At 45.4% G+C, this 18,085-nt stretch overlaps 1 protein-coding gene across 2 annotated transcripts in view; it reads left to right on the top strand.

Moving 5' to 3' along the window:
- Positions 1-18,085, top strand: part of EPS15 (epidermal growth factor receptor pathway substrate 15) — a 916,228-nt gene that overhangs the window by 757,956 nt on the left and 140,187 nt on the right. For both annotated transcript variants that reach the window (XM_086952422.1, XM_086952423.1), the window contains one exon: positions 15,333-15,472. In XM_086952422.1, coding sequence (XP_086808548.1) covers positions 15,333-15,472 — 140 coding nt within the window. The remainder of the gene's footprint in view (positions 1-15,332; positions 15,473-18,085) is intronic.

Genomic DNA, 18,085 nt, shown 5'->3' with positions numbered 1-18,085 from the left:
GGGGGGTCCAAGGACCACCAGTGCTGAGCTATACCTAGTTTCACTATTAAGTATCCCAGGCTTGCACATTTCCTGGGATGTCTAATAGCAGGCAAGTTGTCCATTATCCCAAGGTGTGCCACTTTAGGGTACAGCGCAGCTGTGAAATTTAACACTTGTTCAACCTGAGCATGGATAGAGGACCAGTAGGGCTTGATGAGAGGACATGGTCCAGATTATGTGGTAGAAAATCCTCGGGATCACCTCCTCCTGTACAGCATGCTGATCTTGCACGCCCCATCCTCCACTGCCTATCTGTGCTGTAGTATATTAGGTGGAAGAAAATTTAATCAGGTGTAAGTTGGAGGGGATGGCCAAGACGTGAGTGGCCATCCCGACCTCTCGTCAATCGTCGTCTTCAGTGCCCCTAAATCTGCTAAGCAGTCAGCTTTAAGTTTAAGCAAATGGTGTGGCACGTTGAGTAGGAGGGATCTGTACAGTCTAGAGATACCATGGCATCCCTGGAAACAAAACTTATGTTTTAGTTCCTGGGTGTTTAATTCCAAGACCTCAAAGTGCATTAGCTAATATGTTTCTAGGGCATGGTGAACCTGTAGGTATGTAAAGAATTGCGAGTTGTGCAAGTGAAACCCCTTTTTAAGATGGGCAAAGGAGACTATGTCGTCATTGTCCAAAGTTCCCCCAGTGTCGAGATCCCTGCTTGGTCCCCGCCCCTAAAACGCTCCAGCTGTGCCACATGGTGCAGCAACATTCATTCCTGTGAGGGGTGGGGTGGGAGGTCTGACCAGTCGCTTTCCCCAGACGATTAATACGAGTATGTGCCGCACTCCAGCTCAGGAAGGGGAGTCTAGATATCTAATGTAGGGTGGCTGGTGAGCGGTGCCCATTAAGGAGATTGCTGTGCCCCACTGTTCTAGTACGTGGAGTTCCAGGCGCCAGGAGAAGTTTTGACGATCTCCAAATAGCCAGTTGTTGATAGGAATGAGGTGCACCGACGAGTAGTAGAGACCAAGGTCAGGTGCCCCAAACTCCATTCATATTGAGATTTGGTACATTTGTCATTGGAGATGCGGATGGTTTGGCCGCCCAGTAAAACCTGGTTGACATGAACTGGACCACAGGGAAGAAGGTGGATGGGAACCCAAATGGATGATGTTGTAGGATGTATAGAAATCTGGAGAGAGCAGGCATCCTATAAAGGGCTATCTTGCCTTGGAGATTCAGACGAGAGAGGTCCAATAATTGAGGTCTCATCAGGTGTGTGAAACGATTGGGGCAATATGAATCCTACAGTATTTGAATGAACCATATGTAATCCACAGTCTAGTGTCAGTGGGAGCACACCTCTCAGGTGAATCTATTGTGTTTTTGCTAATCAACCTGGAGCTCTGCTGCATCTCTGTACATGTCAAACATGCCGATGAGGCACGGCAATGTCATCTGGTAGGATTGCTTAAAGAGAGGCATATTGCCTGCATAAAGAGCAACCCTCTCCTCCTGATTTCAGGACCCGGTGAAGCCTTAGACCTGGACGTCCTCTCTAATCCAGCAGGCAAGAGCCTCAATGACTGGAGCGAAAAGTAGGGGTGACATGGTCCCTCTTTGGATGGGGAATGATTAGGAGAGTGTCCTGTTAACTTGGACTCTTGCACTAATCAGTGTAAGAAATTTAGGCCCGAAGTTCTTTTGTGTGAGTATCTGCAATTGAAGGGCTAATGTACTGTATTGAAGGCCTTTTCGTCCTCTTTTAGGTATAAATCTATAATTACTGATAAACCCCACTCAAAGGGAAATGGCCCTTTTCTATGTTAATATATAAACATTGATTAACATGCGTATTTCCACAAATTAAAATGTTAATCAAAGAAAATAAAGCGAGGGGGAATTTGTCATTTATTTCTTGATGATGTGGCCAATGCAATGTGAGCTTGTTATACAAGGCTGCAGCTGGAAAAACTGATCACAGATTAGGCTGCTTGCATTTTGTTGTTTACGGATGTTAATAAAATGTAGTTTCTTTCGTTTCTTCCCGTTTTGTACTGTGCTTGGATTAAAGGTGCATGGTTTAGATGCATGTTTTCTGGCCTAATCTAATTATTTAGTAAGCTGCAGAGAATTTGGTAGTATTCGCATCATATTTGATCTTTTAGCAGTGTCTAATGATTGGTGAAATGGCTGACTCTGTGGAATGTTAGGCAATATGTACCATCACATTTTTCGTTCGAGACAGTGGGTAAACCATTCCGATACATTAGGCCTTTTGCTCAGAAGTCCGTATTGATAGCAGGTCAACTGCTAAACACACCCGGTTTAAACATTCAGTGCAATGTGTAATGACAGGTACCCATGATAATGTGCTGTCACCTTGGGAATGAGATTCTGGTGAAAGCACGACAAAATGCAGTGTAACAACAAAAATAAATAGGTGCAAGGAGTCCCATTGTCATATGTGATAAGTTAAGCTAATCTTGGCTTTTTCACCTTGTGGTCTCACTGCTAGATTTTTTGAGCCCGTACTTTCGCTATTAGCAACAAGGTTTCAAGTCATGGAATACAATGTTTTGTCGGTTGAAAAGTTAGTTAGTTTAAAGTGTGGCGCTTGCAGTGGGATACTGGGCAGATATCAGTCACCACACAATAATAGCAGCACCACTTAGTGTCAGCTATTTAAGAATGTAGGGATGCTGATAAATATGCTGAAATCCAAAATATTTAAAGTTCTACAAGGTACTACACTGGTGGCAGAGTTGACATCCCCTACAATGTCATAATATTTAATAAGAATTAGGTGAAGGACTCCCCATGTCCCATCAAACTGGGTCCAGGGATTTGTTTTTTTCGAAAAATGTGGAAATAACTCCTTATTTTCTTTATCCACCAATAGTCCTGTAAGCCAGGCAGAGTCCAGAGAGAATGTGTGAGAGAACACAAGTGAGAGAGTCTGTGAGTGAGACTGTAATAAACAGTCTTTGCAAATGTCACCACTGGTGCAGAGCGTTTGGTGTTGTGTTCCATAGAAAGGGGAGTGATTCTGTTTAGAACACGAGAGGCTGGAATCAGTTAGACGTTGCAATGGAAAAATGCCTCTGGGACCATGAATTGGTTAATTTTATTTAGTAGGCAGGTCTAAGCTTTTTACCTAAACATCTGTTCAGTAGATGAACTGTGGTTATACACGTTCTATTCTAACCACTGAGTCAGCTTGCAAACATTTTTCAACATATTCAAAATAATTCATGCAGAAGATTTTATATTTCATCAGTACGTATTTACCTCATACTTTTTGTTTTTTGTTATTTTTTTGTTCACACAAACATGGTTTCTCATTGATACTGTTTTTTTAATTAATGTATAAGTACCGAGGATAAATATGTTATAATATCCTGTTACATGACATCAAAGTGGTAGGACTGTTGAGATTCACAAGAAGTTTGTTTATGTAATGTCTGTAAAGGTTGTTTTTTCATTTTTTCTCAATTATGCTCTGTACACAGAGTTTTAATGTCCCACAACTAGTTATCAATTTGTAAAGAACAGTGTCATTGAGAAAACATGTTTTTGTGAACAAAAAAAATAAGAAAAACAAAAGTATGAAGTAGATACGTACTGATGAAATATAAAATCTAAATGAATTATTTTGAATATGTTGAAAGATGTTTCCATGCGGACTTACTGGTTAGAATAGAACTGAGATAACCACGGTTCATCTATTGAACAGATACATAGGTAAAAAGCTTGGACTTGCTTAGTCTATAAGATAAACCAATTCATGGTCCGAGAGTCATTTTTAAATTGCAATTAGTATTTGGTGTTGGGCACTTCATCATAAGATTCGCCTCCTAGCCGAGTACTTCCCAGGGGTGGACAGCTATTTTGCAGATCTGCTTAGCAAGATGTAGCAGCAAGTCCACGTGTGGCAACTCCAACCACAAGTCCTACCCCCTGTACTTCGGTCATTAAGGGTTTCCCGAACTCGACTTCTCGACTTCTTTGCCACCACTCACAGTACAAAATGCTGAAGCTTCAATTTCAGGTTACTTCAGCCTCAGTTCATGGGGAATGCTCTGTGGATGAACTGGTCAGGGATATTTGCCTAAGCTTTTCCTCCTCCAACTCTTTCCATACCTGGTTCAGAAGCACTGGTAAACATCCCTCACTCTCATCCATTTGGCTCCCATGTGGGCCAGACAACCCGAGTTCACAGCCCTCCGAGAGATCTCGGTAGTTACTCACAAGCAGCTTCCCAACACACTGGGCCTTTTCACAAAGAACCATGGGGAAATCCAGCCTCCCAACCAACTCAATCTGGCGATCTGGCTGCTGTGGTCCTAGTGTTCAGTTCGCTTAAGCTACCTCAAGAATGCATGTCTATTCTTAGAGGCACGTAGCCTCACCACATAAGACTGTTGTGGGCTACGTGGGAAAGGTTTGTCCACTGTGCCTTCCAAACCACATAGGCTCACTCGAACCTACAGTCCTGTTTATAGTTTACTACCTTATTTATCAGAAATCAAGCTTAGTTTACTCTTCCATTCGTTATCATCTAACTGCAGTTGCAGCGTACTTGCAAAACAGAGAGCACTCTACATTTTTTAGGAACTCGGTCATTGGGGCATGCATGGAAAGAATAAACATGTTTTTCCACCCAGGGTACCCTTCTCCCCTGTCTGGAACATTAATATTGTCCTTACCAGGCGCATAAGCCCTCCTTTTGAACATTATAACTCGTGTCCATTACAGTTCTTGGCTTGGATGGTTGCCTTCCTTGTTGCTATCCTGTCTTTAAGGCGCATTAGTGAACTGCAATCTCTTACCCCAGAAGAGCCTTTCTTCCACTTGCATACTGACAGGATTGTCCTGAGGTCCAGCCCAAATTCTCTTGCCATCCTAATCAGACAATTGAGCTTCCGTTTTTTTCCCCCACAGCCAGGCTCTGTGGCAGATTTGATTTGATTTGTCAATTTATATAGCGCGCGTATTCCCGAAGGCCTCTTGTTACTGGATTTGGCAGAACATGTGAGGTGGCGGGACTGAGCGATGCTATATGGCCCTTTATACCTTGGAGGTCAAGCATGTCCTCATGTACTACGTTGATAGGATCAGGCCCTTTCGTAAAACTCAGCAAGTCTTTGTTGCTTTCACCAAACCACATAATAGACATGCTCAGTCCAAAGTGGACCTAGCTCCGTGGATTGTCAAATGTATCAAAACGTGCTACACTAAAACTAAAAGTAAGACCCCACCCCACTCGCAAAAAGGGAAATGTCAGGGCTTTCATGGTCAATATTTCCATAGCTGACATATGTTAGGCAGCTAGGACAAAAAAGAAGAGGAGGAGGAGGGGTGGGGGGGGTGGGGGGTGGGGGGGGGGGGGGGGGCAGGAGCCTGGTATGGTCCAGTGTCCCTGCTTCCAAAGTATAACAAGGATGGGACACTGTTCCAAGAGTAGGGTGTAAATTATCCCCCTCTGATCAAAAGGGGAGAGCAGGAGTAAGAAGAGTTGTAGAGAAAAGGAGAAAAAGAGAGAGGCAGATGTGCATCCCCAATCTCAAGAAACTAGTCCCGAAGAGGAGGGTAGGGTCTTGCCTCTTTTGTTAGCCCTCACGCTTCCCGAAGGGAGTCATGTTTCATCACTGGGCTTATGCTCCTGGTTGGGCCGGCACTGCAATGCCCGACGGGACACCTATTGAAAGGGTCACTTTCATGGAGATCTTTTTAAAAGAAAAGCCGACAGGTGAGTGCGGGTATGCGGTCTAGAACCTGGAGTAGAGAGAGTGGTACGTGCTGTGAAAATATGTAAAAATTTTAAAATACCTAAAGGTATCCACTGGGAAATTTTAATAGCGTGTTACCCTTGGTAAGGTAAAAAAAACACACGGGTTAGTGGGTTACCATGGGGCTTAATGTGCCCAAGTAACTGCTAAAAGGTACACGTTTCACGCCTTGTGTATCCACTACTGGATCAGTGGTGTTTCTTCTGGACCTGGAGTGAGGTGAGGTGGTGCAGGTGAGTGGTGGGGTTCCACAGAGTGGTAACCCACTAAAATAGTTGGTACTGGAGGATCAACAACATGGCTGTGAAATGCTGTCGTGGTAAAATCTCGAAACTTAGATTGTCCTTAACTAAGAAGTACCTAGAGAGAGGATGACAAAAAGAGAGAGAAAGGATATGTGGAGAGAGGGGAGATAGGTACTATCTAAATAGCGTGTTAATCAATTTGAACACTTTTGAAAGCTAGTAAATGCACAAGGCATGGGTGTTCACTACATATGACTAATAATAAAGACCTAAAAATTACCACAGCATTGTTACTGAAGAGATTAGGATTAAGAACCCCCACGGTGAATATGTTCAGCTGGCAGCCCCAAGTCCCAAGGCAAAGCGAGGGGTGGGGGCCCATCGACAGATAAAGTTAATTGCCTCTGTCCCCACCCAGTGTAAGCCGGGATAAGCGCTGCTGCCGCCGGGACACCATCATGACCTTGAGGTGAAGTGATAACTACCACGGGGTGACAGTAGCATGGTGAGGGCTTCCCGTGGTGTGAAATGGGACACCTGCAGGAGCGTGCAACCCCCGTCTGCATAACAACTGCAATTGCCACACATGATGAGGACATTCCGACCTATACGAGTGATGCACACATACAGCCGGCAATGTTAAAGTGCTTACCCTAAATGCCGCATCTACTGGTACTCCTGTGTTCGCCTATACATGTCATGGCGATGTACCTAAGGTTGCACGGGCAGAAAATAAGATAAACACAGGTTCGAGGCATATGAGCTGCAGATTACACACTGTGCATAGATCTCCACCTAGTGTTGGGCTCGGATGTTTGCAGTTTGTTTTTGTCTGAAAAGTTCTTTGGAAGTCACAAGATAGGTGACTCCTCCTATGGACCATTCTGTGCATGGACATCGGCTCCATCCTTAGATTGCTTTTTTCCGCCACGAGCTTGGATGTGTCTCCAGCGCTCCAGTTTGTAACCGATTTTCCTTCGACGTGCAATCCTCACCCAGTTCGACTGTATTGTTCCGATCGCGGTCCCCATCGTCGCGACTCTTCACAACTTCGAAGTCTTCGATTCCGGTTGTCGACAAAGGTCTTTGGGCCTACCTAGGCCTTACTTTCTGGCTCATGGAAAGGACGCCATTCAAGAGGTGTCCTCGATGCAGATTGAAGTTCCCACACAACGATCTACATGAGGTGTGCAACCTTTGCCTCTCACCGGAGCACGAGGCCAAAGACTGTTCCGCTTGTGCCTCCTTCCGCTCCAAGAAGCCAATTCGTGACTGACGAGCTCAAAGAACAATGGCTCACTCGTCAGCATTGATCCCGGACGACATCTTTCAAGAGGGCGTCAACGTGCCAGAACAGGAGCGAGCCGATGTAAGCGCCAGCTCCTCCGATGCCGAAGACTCAGATGTAGAGGACATCACTCCAGCTCAACGGGGGTCGTAAGTAAGAACGTCGGCCCGACCCTTCCTCGACACCCTCCAAAAAGGCTTCGGTCACACCCTCCCCTTCGGGCCCGGGTGCACACCACAAGACTGCTTCCCACGCCCTGCTCTCTGGCTCGAGAAAGAAGACTATTAAGCCTTCAGGCGGCTTAGGCTCGTGTCAGCCTCTTCCCGGTGTCGATCCGACACCGAAAAAGAAGCCATCTTCCTCATCCACGAAGACCGCTGCTTTAACACCCAAGCACTCGGCGCCGAAGACTGGCACTGGCTCATCGACTTCAAAACCGCACTCGGAGCCGAGTAAAAATCTACCTAAAGGTCCCGACTCCCATGCTTCGGAACCGAAAAAACCCACGGAACCGAAAAAACATGTTCCAGTTAAAGACAAGGGTCACAGTTCTAAGCCAAAAACTAGACCAGCTACCGAATCGGTGCCGAAAAAACCTCCGGTACCGACACCTTCCACAGAGGAGCCTTTCCTACCAGACCCTACTCAAAAGACTCTTGTAAAGGATCCTAAGACTGGACCACTGTCTCTTAGCTCTAAGAAGAGACCATTAGAGGACCCTGCACCTCCTCCTCCTCCTCCAAAGAAGAGACATTGCAACCTCTCCATTAAGGGTCCCTTCTCCACCTCCCCACACTCGTCCACCTCCTCCACCACATCATTCTCCTACACCATCCCCTCATTCAGATGATGATGTAGATACAGACTCTGATGACACAGGTGGGGGGTGCTTATGAGCCTGAAGGGAACAATAGTCTCCCTCAGTCACCTAATCCATGGGAAGATTATAACACCCCTGATGTGCCTTACGTCCCTTAAGACTATGTATATCCCTCCAGGCCTTCCCCCCCAGAGGACACTATAGGTTTAAACCTACTAGTCCAGAGGGCTGCCCAGTACCATGGGGTCGATTTACACACTGACACTGTGGAGGGAGATTTCTTATTGGACACATTTGATAACACACAACGGTCCACTGCCATTCTACCAATGCTTAAGGGGATCATTAAGCATGCAACAGAGGTCTTCAAAGATCCTGTCACATCTCGAGTCCTCAACCCCCGCATTGAAAAAAAGTACAAAGCTGCCCCTACTGATCCAGTTTACATTAGAGGCCCAGCACCCCTAGATTCCTTGGTAGTTTCTAAAGCACGTAAACGTGCCAATTCACAAACATCAGTTGAGGCCTCACCGCCAGACAAGGAATCTAAGCTCCTTGACGCCTCCGGTAAACAAACCGCGTCACAGGCAGCTAAAATTTGGCGCATTGCCAATAGCCAAGCGTTGTTGGCAAGATATGACAGGGCACATTATGATGAACTGGAGTCCATAATGCAGCATCTACCAGACAAATATAAAAATAGGGCCAATTAACTCATAAAAGAAGGTAAAAATATTACTAATACTTCTATTCGTCGTGCCCTAGATGCTGCAGATACTGCCTCAAGGGCAATCAATACCATCACCCTTTTGCGCAGACATGCGTGGCTACGTATTTCATGTTTTAAACCTGCGGTACAAAATTCCATCCTCAATCAGCCATTTGATGAGTCACATTTATTTGGCCCTAATGTCGATGTGTCTTTAGAGAAAAGGAAAAAAAGACACCTACACGGCAACATCTATGGGATCCTTGCAGCTGCAAGCTCCCAGGCGTTCTTTTCGTCGCTCATCATATCGAGGCAACACAAGAGGCTACTCCTCCGAAAGTCCCTCCACTTCCTACAAGACCCCTAGCCAATCCACATTCACTAAGGGCTACCAAAGAGGGGGTTACAGGGGTAACGACAGCAAAGGCAGAGGAAAAACCAACAACTCCTGCTCTGCCTCCACCCCTACCCAATGACTTTCCTCCCCTTTTCCCCCCCCCCCCACCAACATTCCACTCCTGTGGGGGGAAACCTGCTACAATTTCTTCCTGCCTGGACCAACATCACATCAGACAGGTGGGCGCGACAAATTATTCAATCAGGTTACTGTCTAGAACTAACATCTACCCCCCAAACATACCACCCAAACAGCGCCCAATGTCACAAGAACATCTATCACTGTTAAAGCAAGAAGTAATATCTCTGCTAGAAAAAAGTGCAATAGAACCAGTTCCTCTGCACCAACAAAACAAGGGGGTTTACTCCCTATACTTTCTTATCCCAAAGAAGGACGGCTTTCTAAGGCCTATTCTGGACCTCAGACCGCTAAAAATATAGATTCAGTCAGACCATTTCACATGGTCACACTCCAACAAGTCCTTCGTCTCCTATTACGAAACGACTTCCTTGCTACTCTAGATCTCAAGGATGCATACTTCCACATTCCCATTCACAAAGCTCACAGGAAGTATCTCAGATTTGTAATAGACGGGCAGCACTATCAATTCAAAGTACTCCCATTCGAAGTCACTACAGCACCAAGAGTATTCACCAAGTGCCTAGCCGTAGTGGCAGCACATTTACGAAGACAGCACATCCACATCTTCCCGTACCTCGACGACTGGCTCATAAAAGGCAGTTCATTCAACCAGTGTGTAGAGCACACTCATGCCACAATCAAACTGCTCCACAACTTGGGGTTCACAATAAACCACACCAAGTCTCATCTGCAACCATCCAAAGTACAACAGTACCTTGGTGCCACAATAAACACCTCAACAGCGCTAGCTTATCCCACTCCAGTAAGGATAGCCAGCATGCAATCTCTTCTCTCAAAGTTTCAGCCACAACACTCCCTTCCAGCACTAGTGTTCATGCAGCTCATAGGGATGATGGCCTCTTGCATTTTCATAGTGCCCCATACAAGTCTTCAAATACGTTCTCTACAAGAGTGCCTATTACGTCAATGGAACCAGGCTCAAGGTCAATTAACAGACCTAGTGTTGGTAGACGGTCAGACTCATCGCTCTCTGCAGTGATGGACCACCAAAAACCGTTCCAAGGGACCACTTTTCCTAGAGCCAGTTCATCAAATAAGCGTGACAGCGGACGCATCGCTCTCCGGCTGGGGGGCCCACCTACTGCTACACAACATGCAAGGCAGGTGGACTCCGCAACAAAAGTTACTCCACATCAATCATCTGGAGTTACTAGCTATATTCCTAGTACTAAAAACTTTCCAACAGCAAGTATCAAACAAAGCTGTGTTAGTCCGCACGGACAACATGACAGCCATGTATTCCATACAGAAACAGGGTGGAACATACTCCCTGCAACTCTCTCAGCTAGCACAAAACATATGTCGGTGGGCTATACCTCAAAACATCTTCCTCTTAGCCCAGCATGTTCCAGGAGTACAAAATACCATAGCAGACCTGTTAAGTCGTCAGACACAACAGATCCCCGAGTGGTAACTTCATCCGCAAGTTCTTCAACCATTCTTTCAGATGTGGGGACAACCTCAGAAAGACCTCTTTGCCACCCACGAAAACGCCAAATGCCCAAGCTTCGCCACCAGATATCCACACCCACTGTCCAAAGGCAATGCTCTATGGCTCAACTGGTCAAACAAATTTGTATACGCTTCTCCACCTCTACCACTTATGCCACTTGTAGTACGCAAACTACAGCAGCATTCTCTGACCCTCATCCTAGTTGCTCCAATGTGGGCCAGACAGCCGTGGTACACGACACTGCTTCAACTGTCTGTAGTGCCGCACCAGAAACTATACCAGACTCCACGCCTTTTAACACAGAACCGTGGAGAGATCAGGTACCCGGACCCAGCTCTGCTCAACCTTGCGATCTGGCTCCTGAAATCCTAGAATTTGGATATCTTAACCTTCCTCCAGACTGCATGAATGTTATAAAAGAAGCTAGATGTCCAACCACTAGAGCTTGCTATGCAGCTAAATGGAAACGTTTTGTAATATATTTTCACAACAACAATATTAATCCCCTAGATGTGTCTATTCAACACATCATAGGATACTTACTGCAACTCCAAAGATGTAACTTAGCCTACACGTCTATTAGACTACATCTTGACGCCATAGCAGCATATCTTCAAAACAGACAGCATCTATCTCTGTTCAGAGTGCCTGCTATTAAAGCCTTTATGGAAGGCCTTAAGAGAATAATTCCTCCCAGAGTACCACCATCACCAGTGTGGAATTTGAACATTGTTCTCACACAGCTAATGGGACCTCCTTTCGAACCTTTACATAAATGTGAACTATAATTTTTAACAAGGAAGGTTGCGTTCCTAGTAGCTATTACTTCTCTACTGAGAGTAAGTGAACTACAAGCACTAACCTTTCTTGCAAATGCATCACAATACGGTCGTTCTCCGTACTAATCCAAAATTCTTACCCAAGGTCATTTCTCCCTTCCACCTCAATCAATCTGTGGAACTGCCAGTCTTATTTCTCACAGCCGCAAACAGAAGCAGAAAGAGCTCTTCATACCCTAATGTCAAAAGAGCGTTGCTATACTACATTGAGAGAACACAACCGTTTCATAAGACCAAACAACTTTTTGTTTCTTTCTCACCACCACACAAGGGTAATCCCATATCAAAATCTGGGATAGCTAGATGGATTGTCAAATGCATACAAATTTGCTACCACAAAGCTAAACGTACGTTATCAGTTCCTCCTAAAGGTCCAGGAAAGGGAAGCAACCAAGACAAACCAGGTCTACCCCCACCCCCTTTACAACCTCCTATGTTTGGTTTCCATCACCGGCATATGGGTCGATTCTCGTGTTTTCACCAACATCAAGGCTTCCCGCTCTACCCCTGAGCCTGGAGATGCAACAAGGGTGCCCCTTACTTGGCAGGTACCGCACAGGGTGTTACGAGATGGCTGGTCATTAACAATACATTTGTATTGGCTTTAACACTTCTGAATGGTGTCTAACATTAATAGCATGGGCACAAGAAGGCACTTTGGAGTTCACCACAACCCATGGATCTCTCACCACACAGGAGACCTCCCGGTCTGCCCTCCTCACAATACTTGCTTGACTGACCTGTAGTAAGCTGTCCTTGATTTTTTATTTAGTTTGTAGTTTTATACAGTAAGTTTGAATCTGCGTTGACTACCAAGGACGATGACATACATAGCGGCATTGTCACACATAGGCAGCATATGCATTATGAGGTACTTTGTAGTATGCTGTTAACATACAGACCGCTCGCCGCGCCTGCGCATATCACATAATACCGTCATCGTTGCAATGCGCACTCACATGCGAGAACACTGATCTACAAGCATGTGCACTGAGCGCCTTCTCTTGCGAACACACACTGCACGTAATTGCGACAGGGAGTAGGACCCGCCTCGATTGTATGGCACCCAGCATAGAAATAGCAGCCAAGTCACAGAGCCCACACGTACAGGCAGCCGCTGATGCAGGGTAGGTGCAACTGATTGTGCACCCAACGCAACCGTAAGTAGGATGCCCCACTTCGGTGGATCCCGCTTTTAAGGTGTGATTCTCAGCTTTGGGAATTCCCGCCGGTGTACCTCTTATCGAACTCCACCCGCGATGTTGTCTCCCATTTTTTCCTTTCACCGCCTCTAGATACTAGGGTGCCGTAATAAGCTAGGACTAGCCGAGAGACAGTATTCCCCTGCATTCAGGGTAAGCACTTTAACATTGCCGGCTGTATGTGTGTATCACTCGTATAGGTCGGAATGTCCTCATTATGTGTGGCAATTGCAGTTGTTATGTAGACGGGGGTTGCACACTCCCGCAGGTGTCCCATTTCACACCACGGGATGCCCTCCATCCCGCTGCTGACACCCCTGTGGTAGTTATCACTTCACCTCAAGGTCATGATGGTGTCCCGTCAGCAGCAGAGCTTATCCCGGCTTACACTGGGCGGGGACAGATGCACTTGACTTTATCTGTCGGCTGGCCCCCGCCCCACGCTTTCCCTTGGGTCTGCCAGCTGAACATATCATTCACCGTGGGGGTTTCATAATCTTAAACTCTTCAGTAACATTGCTGTGGTCATTTTTAGGTCTTTATTATTGGTCATATGGAGTGTATACCTGTGCCTTGTGCATTTACTATCTTTCAAACGTGTTCACATTGATTAACACGCTATTTAGATAGTAGCTATCTCCCCTCTCTCCATATTTCCTTTCTCTCTCTTTTAGTCATCCTCTCTCTAGGTACTTCTTAGTTAAGGACAATCTACGTTTCGAGATTTTACCACAACAGCATTTCACAGCCATGGTTGATCCTCCAGTACCAACTATTTAAGTGGGTTACCACTCTCTTTGAAACCTTGCCACTCCCGTGCACCATCTCACCTCACTCCAGGTCCTGAAGAAACACCACTGATCCAGTAGTGGACACACAAGGCGTGAAACATATCGACCTTTTAGCAGTTACTTGGGCACATTAAGCCCCATAGTACCCACTAACCCGTGTGGATTTTTTTACCTTACCAAGGGTACCACGCTATTAAAATTTCCCAGTGGATACCCTTAGGTATTTTAACATTTTTACATATTTTCACAGCACGTACCTCACTCTCTACTCCAGGTTCTAGCCCGCACACCCGCACTCACATGTCGGCTTTTCTCTTAAAAAGATCTCCGTGAAAGTGACCCTTTCAAAAGGTGTCCCGCCAGGCATTGCAGTGCCGGCCCGACGAGGAGCATAAGCCCAGTGATGAAACAGGACTCCCTTCGGGAAGTGTGAGGGCTAACAAAAGAGGCAAGACCCTCCCTTTCGGGACTAGTTCCTTGAAATTGGGGATGCACATCTGCCTCTCTTTTTCTCCTTTTCTCTACAACTCTTCTTCTTACTCCTACTCTCCCCTTTTGATGAGAGGGTGATAATTTTACACCCTACTCTTGGAACAGTGTCCCACCCTTGTTATATGTAAGGCAGCTACATGGTCCACTCCACATACATTCACCAAAAGACTACTGTGTTGATATCTTAGGCACATCAAGAAGCGAAGCTGGGGCCAGCTGTTCTAGTAACTCTTTTTGAGTTCTATGCAACATCCTCGGGCTAGGCACTGTTTACGGGGGTACTACTACAGCCTGTGCATCTTCCACCACACATGCCACGAATGGAATATGTTACTTACACCGTAAGCATCTGTTTGTGGCTTTCAGTGCCGTGGATTTACATGCGCCTGCACAAAAGCCTTTCGTTGCTGTAAAAGCAGGTTCCCTTTCTTCCTTTTGCATGGTCATCGAACCTTCCTATCCTATGCTCGTTCTTCATCCTCATTTGCTCTGTCGAAAACAATCTAAACAGTGGAGCCGATGCCCGTGCGGAATACCAACCATAGGAGAAGGCACTATACCTTATGACTTCAATGACTTATTCAAAGAAAAATAAGTTGCAGATGCCTGAGCCGAACACTAGATGGCAGGAGTATGTAGAGCATGTGAATCTACAGCAGTACATGCCACAAACGGAATCTTACAGGGTAACATATTAATTTTGGTCTGTTTTGGCTGTTGGGCAGTTAAATAAGCACTGATAAAATCTTTTTTCAAAAAGTTTGGAAAACGCTGAGAAAACGTCCCGTAAATCCACAAAAAATGAACATTGAAAACAGGAAATTCTAGGTATGGCATTTAATCTGCTTTGAGTAAACATGCAGTTAAACAAAAGAAACACTAACAACCAAGCCAGTTTGTACATTGATTTATGTTTTTCCATATACATTTTGAAATGGTAGCACAAATCAAATGCAGAAGGATCCTTCATTAATAAAAATGTCTGTTTATTGTAAACAATACTAAAGCATATAGTTTTAGAAACTCCTTATACATGTGATGTACTACAAACGTTTTGTCTTCTTGAAGCTTCATCCCATTATGTTTAATTATTATACACCAAACTGTATCGGCAGGAAATCAGATTTAATTGTATTAATTCATTTGTTTTATCTTCTAAGATCCCTTTGGAGGTGACCCATTTAAGGGTTCAGACCCTTTTGGGGGTGACAGTTTTTTCAAGGAAACCACAGCTGATCCATTTATTACTGTGGCAACTGACCCTTTCAGTATACAGATACCAAACAGTACCATTTCTTCAGTAAGTATATCACTTCCTTTCGAACTGATTAAATACATTTGTATGTCCATTAAAATGTATTTGATTACTGTTTGCCTACTCTTAAAGAGCAATCTGGTATGTGAAGTCAAAATAATTTGAAAAAGACCTCATCAAACAATGGGATATCCCAGAATCCTTGTTGGTGATTGTTTATGATGTTAGATTGGGTAAGAGGACAAACTTTTTACTTTTCAACGAAGGGCCCCTTTAAATCATATAAAATAATGCCACCACTTAAATAGAGGTGCAAGCATTTACACGCAACAAAGGATCAGGATTATAACAGTTATATAAACTTTCGTCACAAAGTGTGCTTTCGGTGGTGTTTTCAGTCCTTTTAATAGTCGTTGCAGCCACCTTCATTTTATCTTACGCCATTATCATTTTCTCAAGTTGATGGCATCAGCCTTAAAAAAAATTCTTATGGGATGCTATAAGGACCTATTATTATAGTGTAATCCCTTCTAGAGCTGATGCTGCCAAGGTGGTTCCTTTTTAGGTTTCGCCTGGCGTAGCACTATGCAGCAGTGTTCGCGCAGGCGAAATCTTTTGAGAATCAGTATGGGGCTTTAACCCGCCTCTCTGTTCCATTGGCTAGCTCCATAAATGGAGGCTGGCCATTGGAACAGAGATGCGTCAGTCATTGCCCGAGCAGATTCGTGGGCGTTTTGGTGATTTTTTTCGCTCTCCGCCCTTTGTGAACGTCATTGCGACGGTGGGCGGTGGTCGTGCCGTCTTGAACCAGCGTGTGCCAGTTCCCGCCCCCCTCCCACTGTCTGTGTGCCCGTTCCTGCCCCCCTCCCGCTGTCCGTGTGCCCGCTCCCGCCCCTCCCGCTGTCACGGCACCTCGGCTTGTTTTCAGTGTAAGAGGCTGCGTCCAAAGGAGATTGCTTTCACTTTGTTTCTCGAGGCCTATTGGAAAAGACAACCATCATTGAGTAATGTTGTTGCAGAATGAGCAATTGGAAGTGTGTTAAAATATGTGTTCCACTGTGCGTGCTTACTCAGTGCAAGCAGATGTCGATTCTCTTTTCATCTTACAATAAGCATTCTGAACCGATAGTCCCGCAGCCGGATGTCCGCGAAATAAAAGATGCAATATCCAGGCTATCAAAACTGAAGTAGGACTGAGCTGTTCGCGTCATCACTTGCAAGCCAAGCTCTGTTCTGAATGTTTTTATCTTTTATTTGAAAAACTTCCTGACTTTAGACAATATCGCTGGTTTGCAGAGGTTAGTGAAGCCTTTAAGCGCATCCCACCAGATGTCAGTTCTGGTTAATATGCTATGTTTATGAGGTGTTTATGCACTTTTTAATACTGATTTATCAGGTAGTTAAAAAGTATCAGTGTAAGTTAAAGTATAGTTTGATGCTGAATGATCTCCATTGCCAAAGTGTACCAATGTTTGTGCACATGCATGGATGTATTTAATTAATTCATTCTGCTTTACATGGCTTTGGCATTTATGGGCGTTTAATGCAAATGTCAGTTTCATTTTCTGCGTCATTTAACACGTACTTCACTAGCAATGTGAGTGCCGAGTTACTTGCAATGTGTTACTGTGTCGTGTATGAGTGTGTGGGTCCGTGGGAAGAAAGTGTGTGAGGTGTTGAGTGCACTTTGGTGTGTGATGTTTGTGACCAAATGTCATCCTTTTGCATACTTTTGTTTGTCGGCCACATGGATGGGAGGGCGGGCCCCAGGGTATTCTGATGCAGACGTCCTGTTTGTGTGGAGGATGCGTAAGCCACAGGGTTGAAATTCCATGTGCTGTTTGCGTGGGGTGTGTGTGTAGTCCACTGGGTTGAATGCTTGTGTGCTGTTTGCGTGTCGGGTAAATACTCCACTGCACTGAATGCCTATTTGCTTGGAGTGTGCATACTCCACTGGGTTGAAGTTCCATACGCGGTTAGCTTGGTGGGTGAGTACTCCACTGGTTTTAATGCCCATATGCTGTTTGCATGGATAGTGATTACTCCACTGCATTGAATGCCTGTTTGCTGGAAGGTACATACTCCACTGGGTTGAATGCCTGTTTGCTGGAGGTTACATACTCCACTGGGTTGAATGCCTTGGTGCACTTTGCGTGGCAGGTCCATACTCCATCACGTCGAATGCCTATTTTCTCTTTCCATAGAGTGTGTGTACTCCTGTTTGCATGGAACGTGCATACTCTACTGGGTGTGATGCCCATGCAGAGTATTGGTGTTGAGGTTTTTTATGGTTGTGTGTGCTTTTATGGGTGTGTGCCCTCAGCTCTTACCCCTGTGCCCTGTGCCCTCACCCGTGCCCTCAGCTCTGACACCTGTGCCCTGTGACCCTTGCCGGTGACCATGGCCAGCATGGCGGGGGAGATCGTGGCCTTCCTGCTGGCTCTGTCGGGCTGGGTGCTGGTCTGCTCCACGCTGCCCACCGACTACTGGAAGTGTGTGGCTCTGTGTGTGTGTGTGTGTGTGGCTTTGCGTGTGGCTCTGTAGGTATGTATTTGTATGGGATTCTATGTGGGTCTGTGTGTTTGTGTGTGGCATTTGCGAGAGATTAAGCTATTGGCATTGTAAATGACAGTGCCATTTATTTATCTATTTTTAAAA

This window comes from Lissotriton vulgaris, chromosome 1_1 (genome assembly GCF_964263255.1).
Source record: "Lissotriton vulgaris chromosome 1_1, aLisVul1.2, whole genome shotgun sequence".
In the NCBI taxonomy this organism is placed as follows: domain Eukaryota; kingdom Metazoa; phylum Chordata; class Amphibia; order Caudata; family Salamandridae; genus Lissotriton; species Lissotriton vulgaris.
Note: the sequence above shows the minus strand (reverse complement) of the source record. Positions and strands in the feature narration are given on the sequence as shown.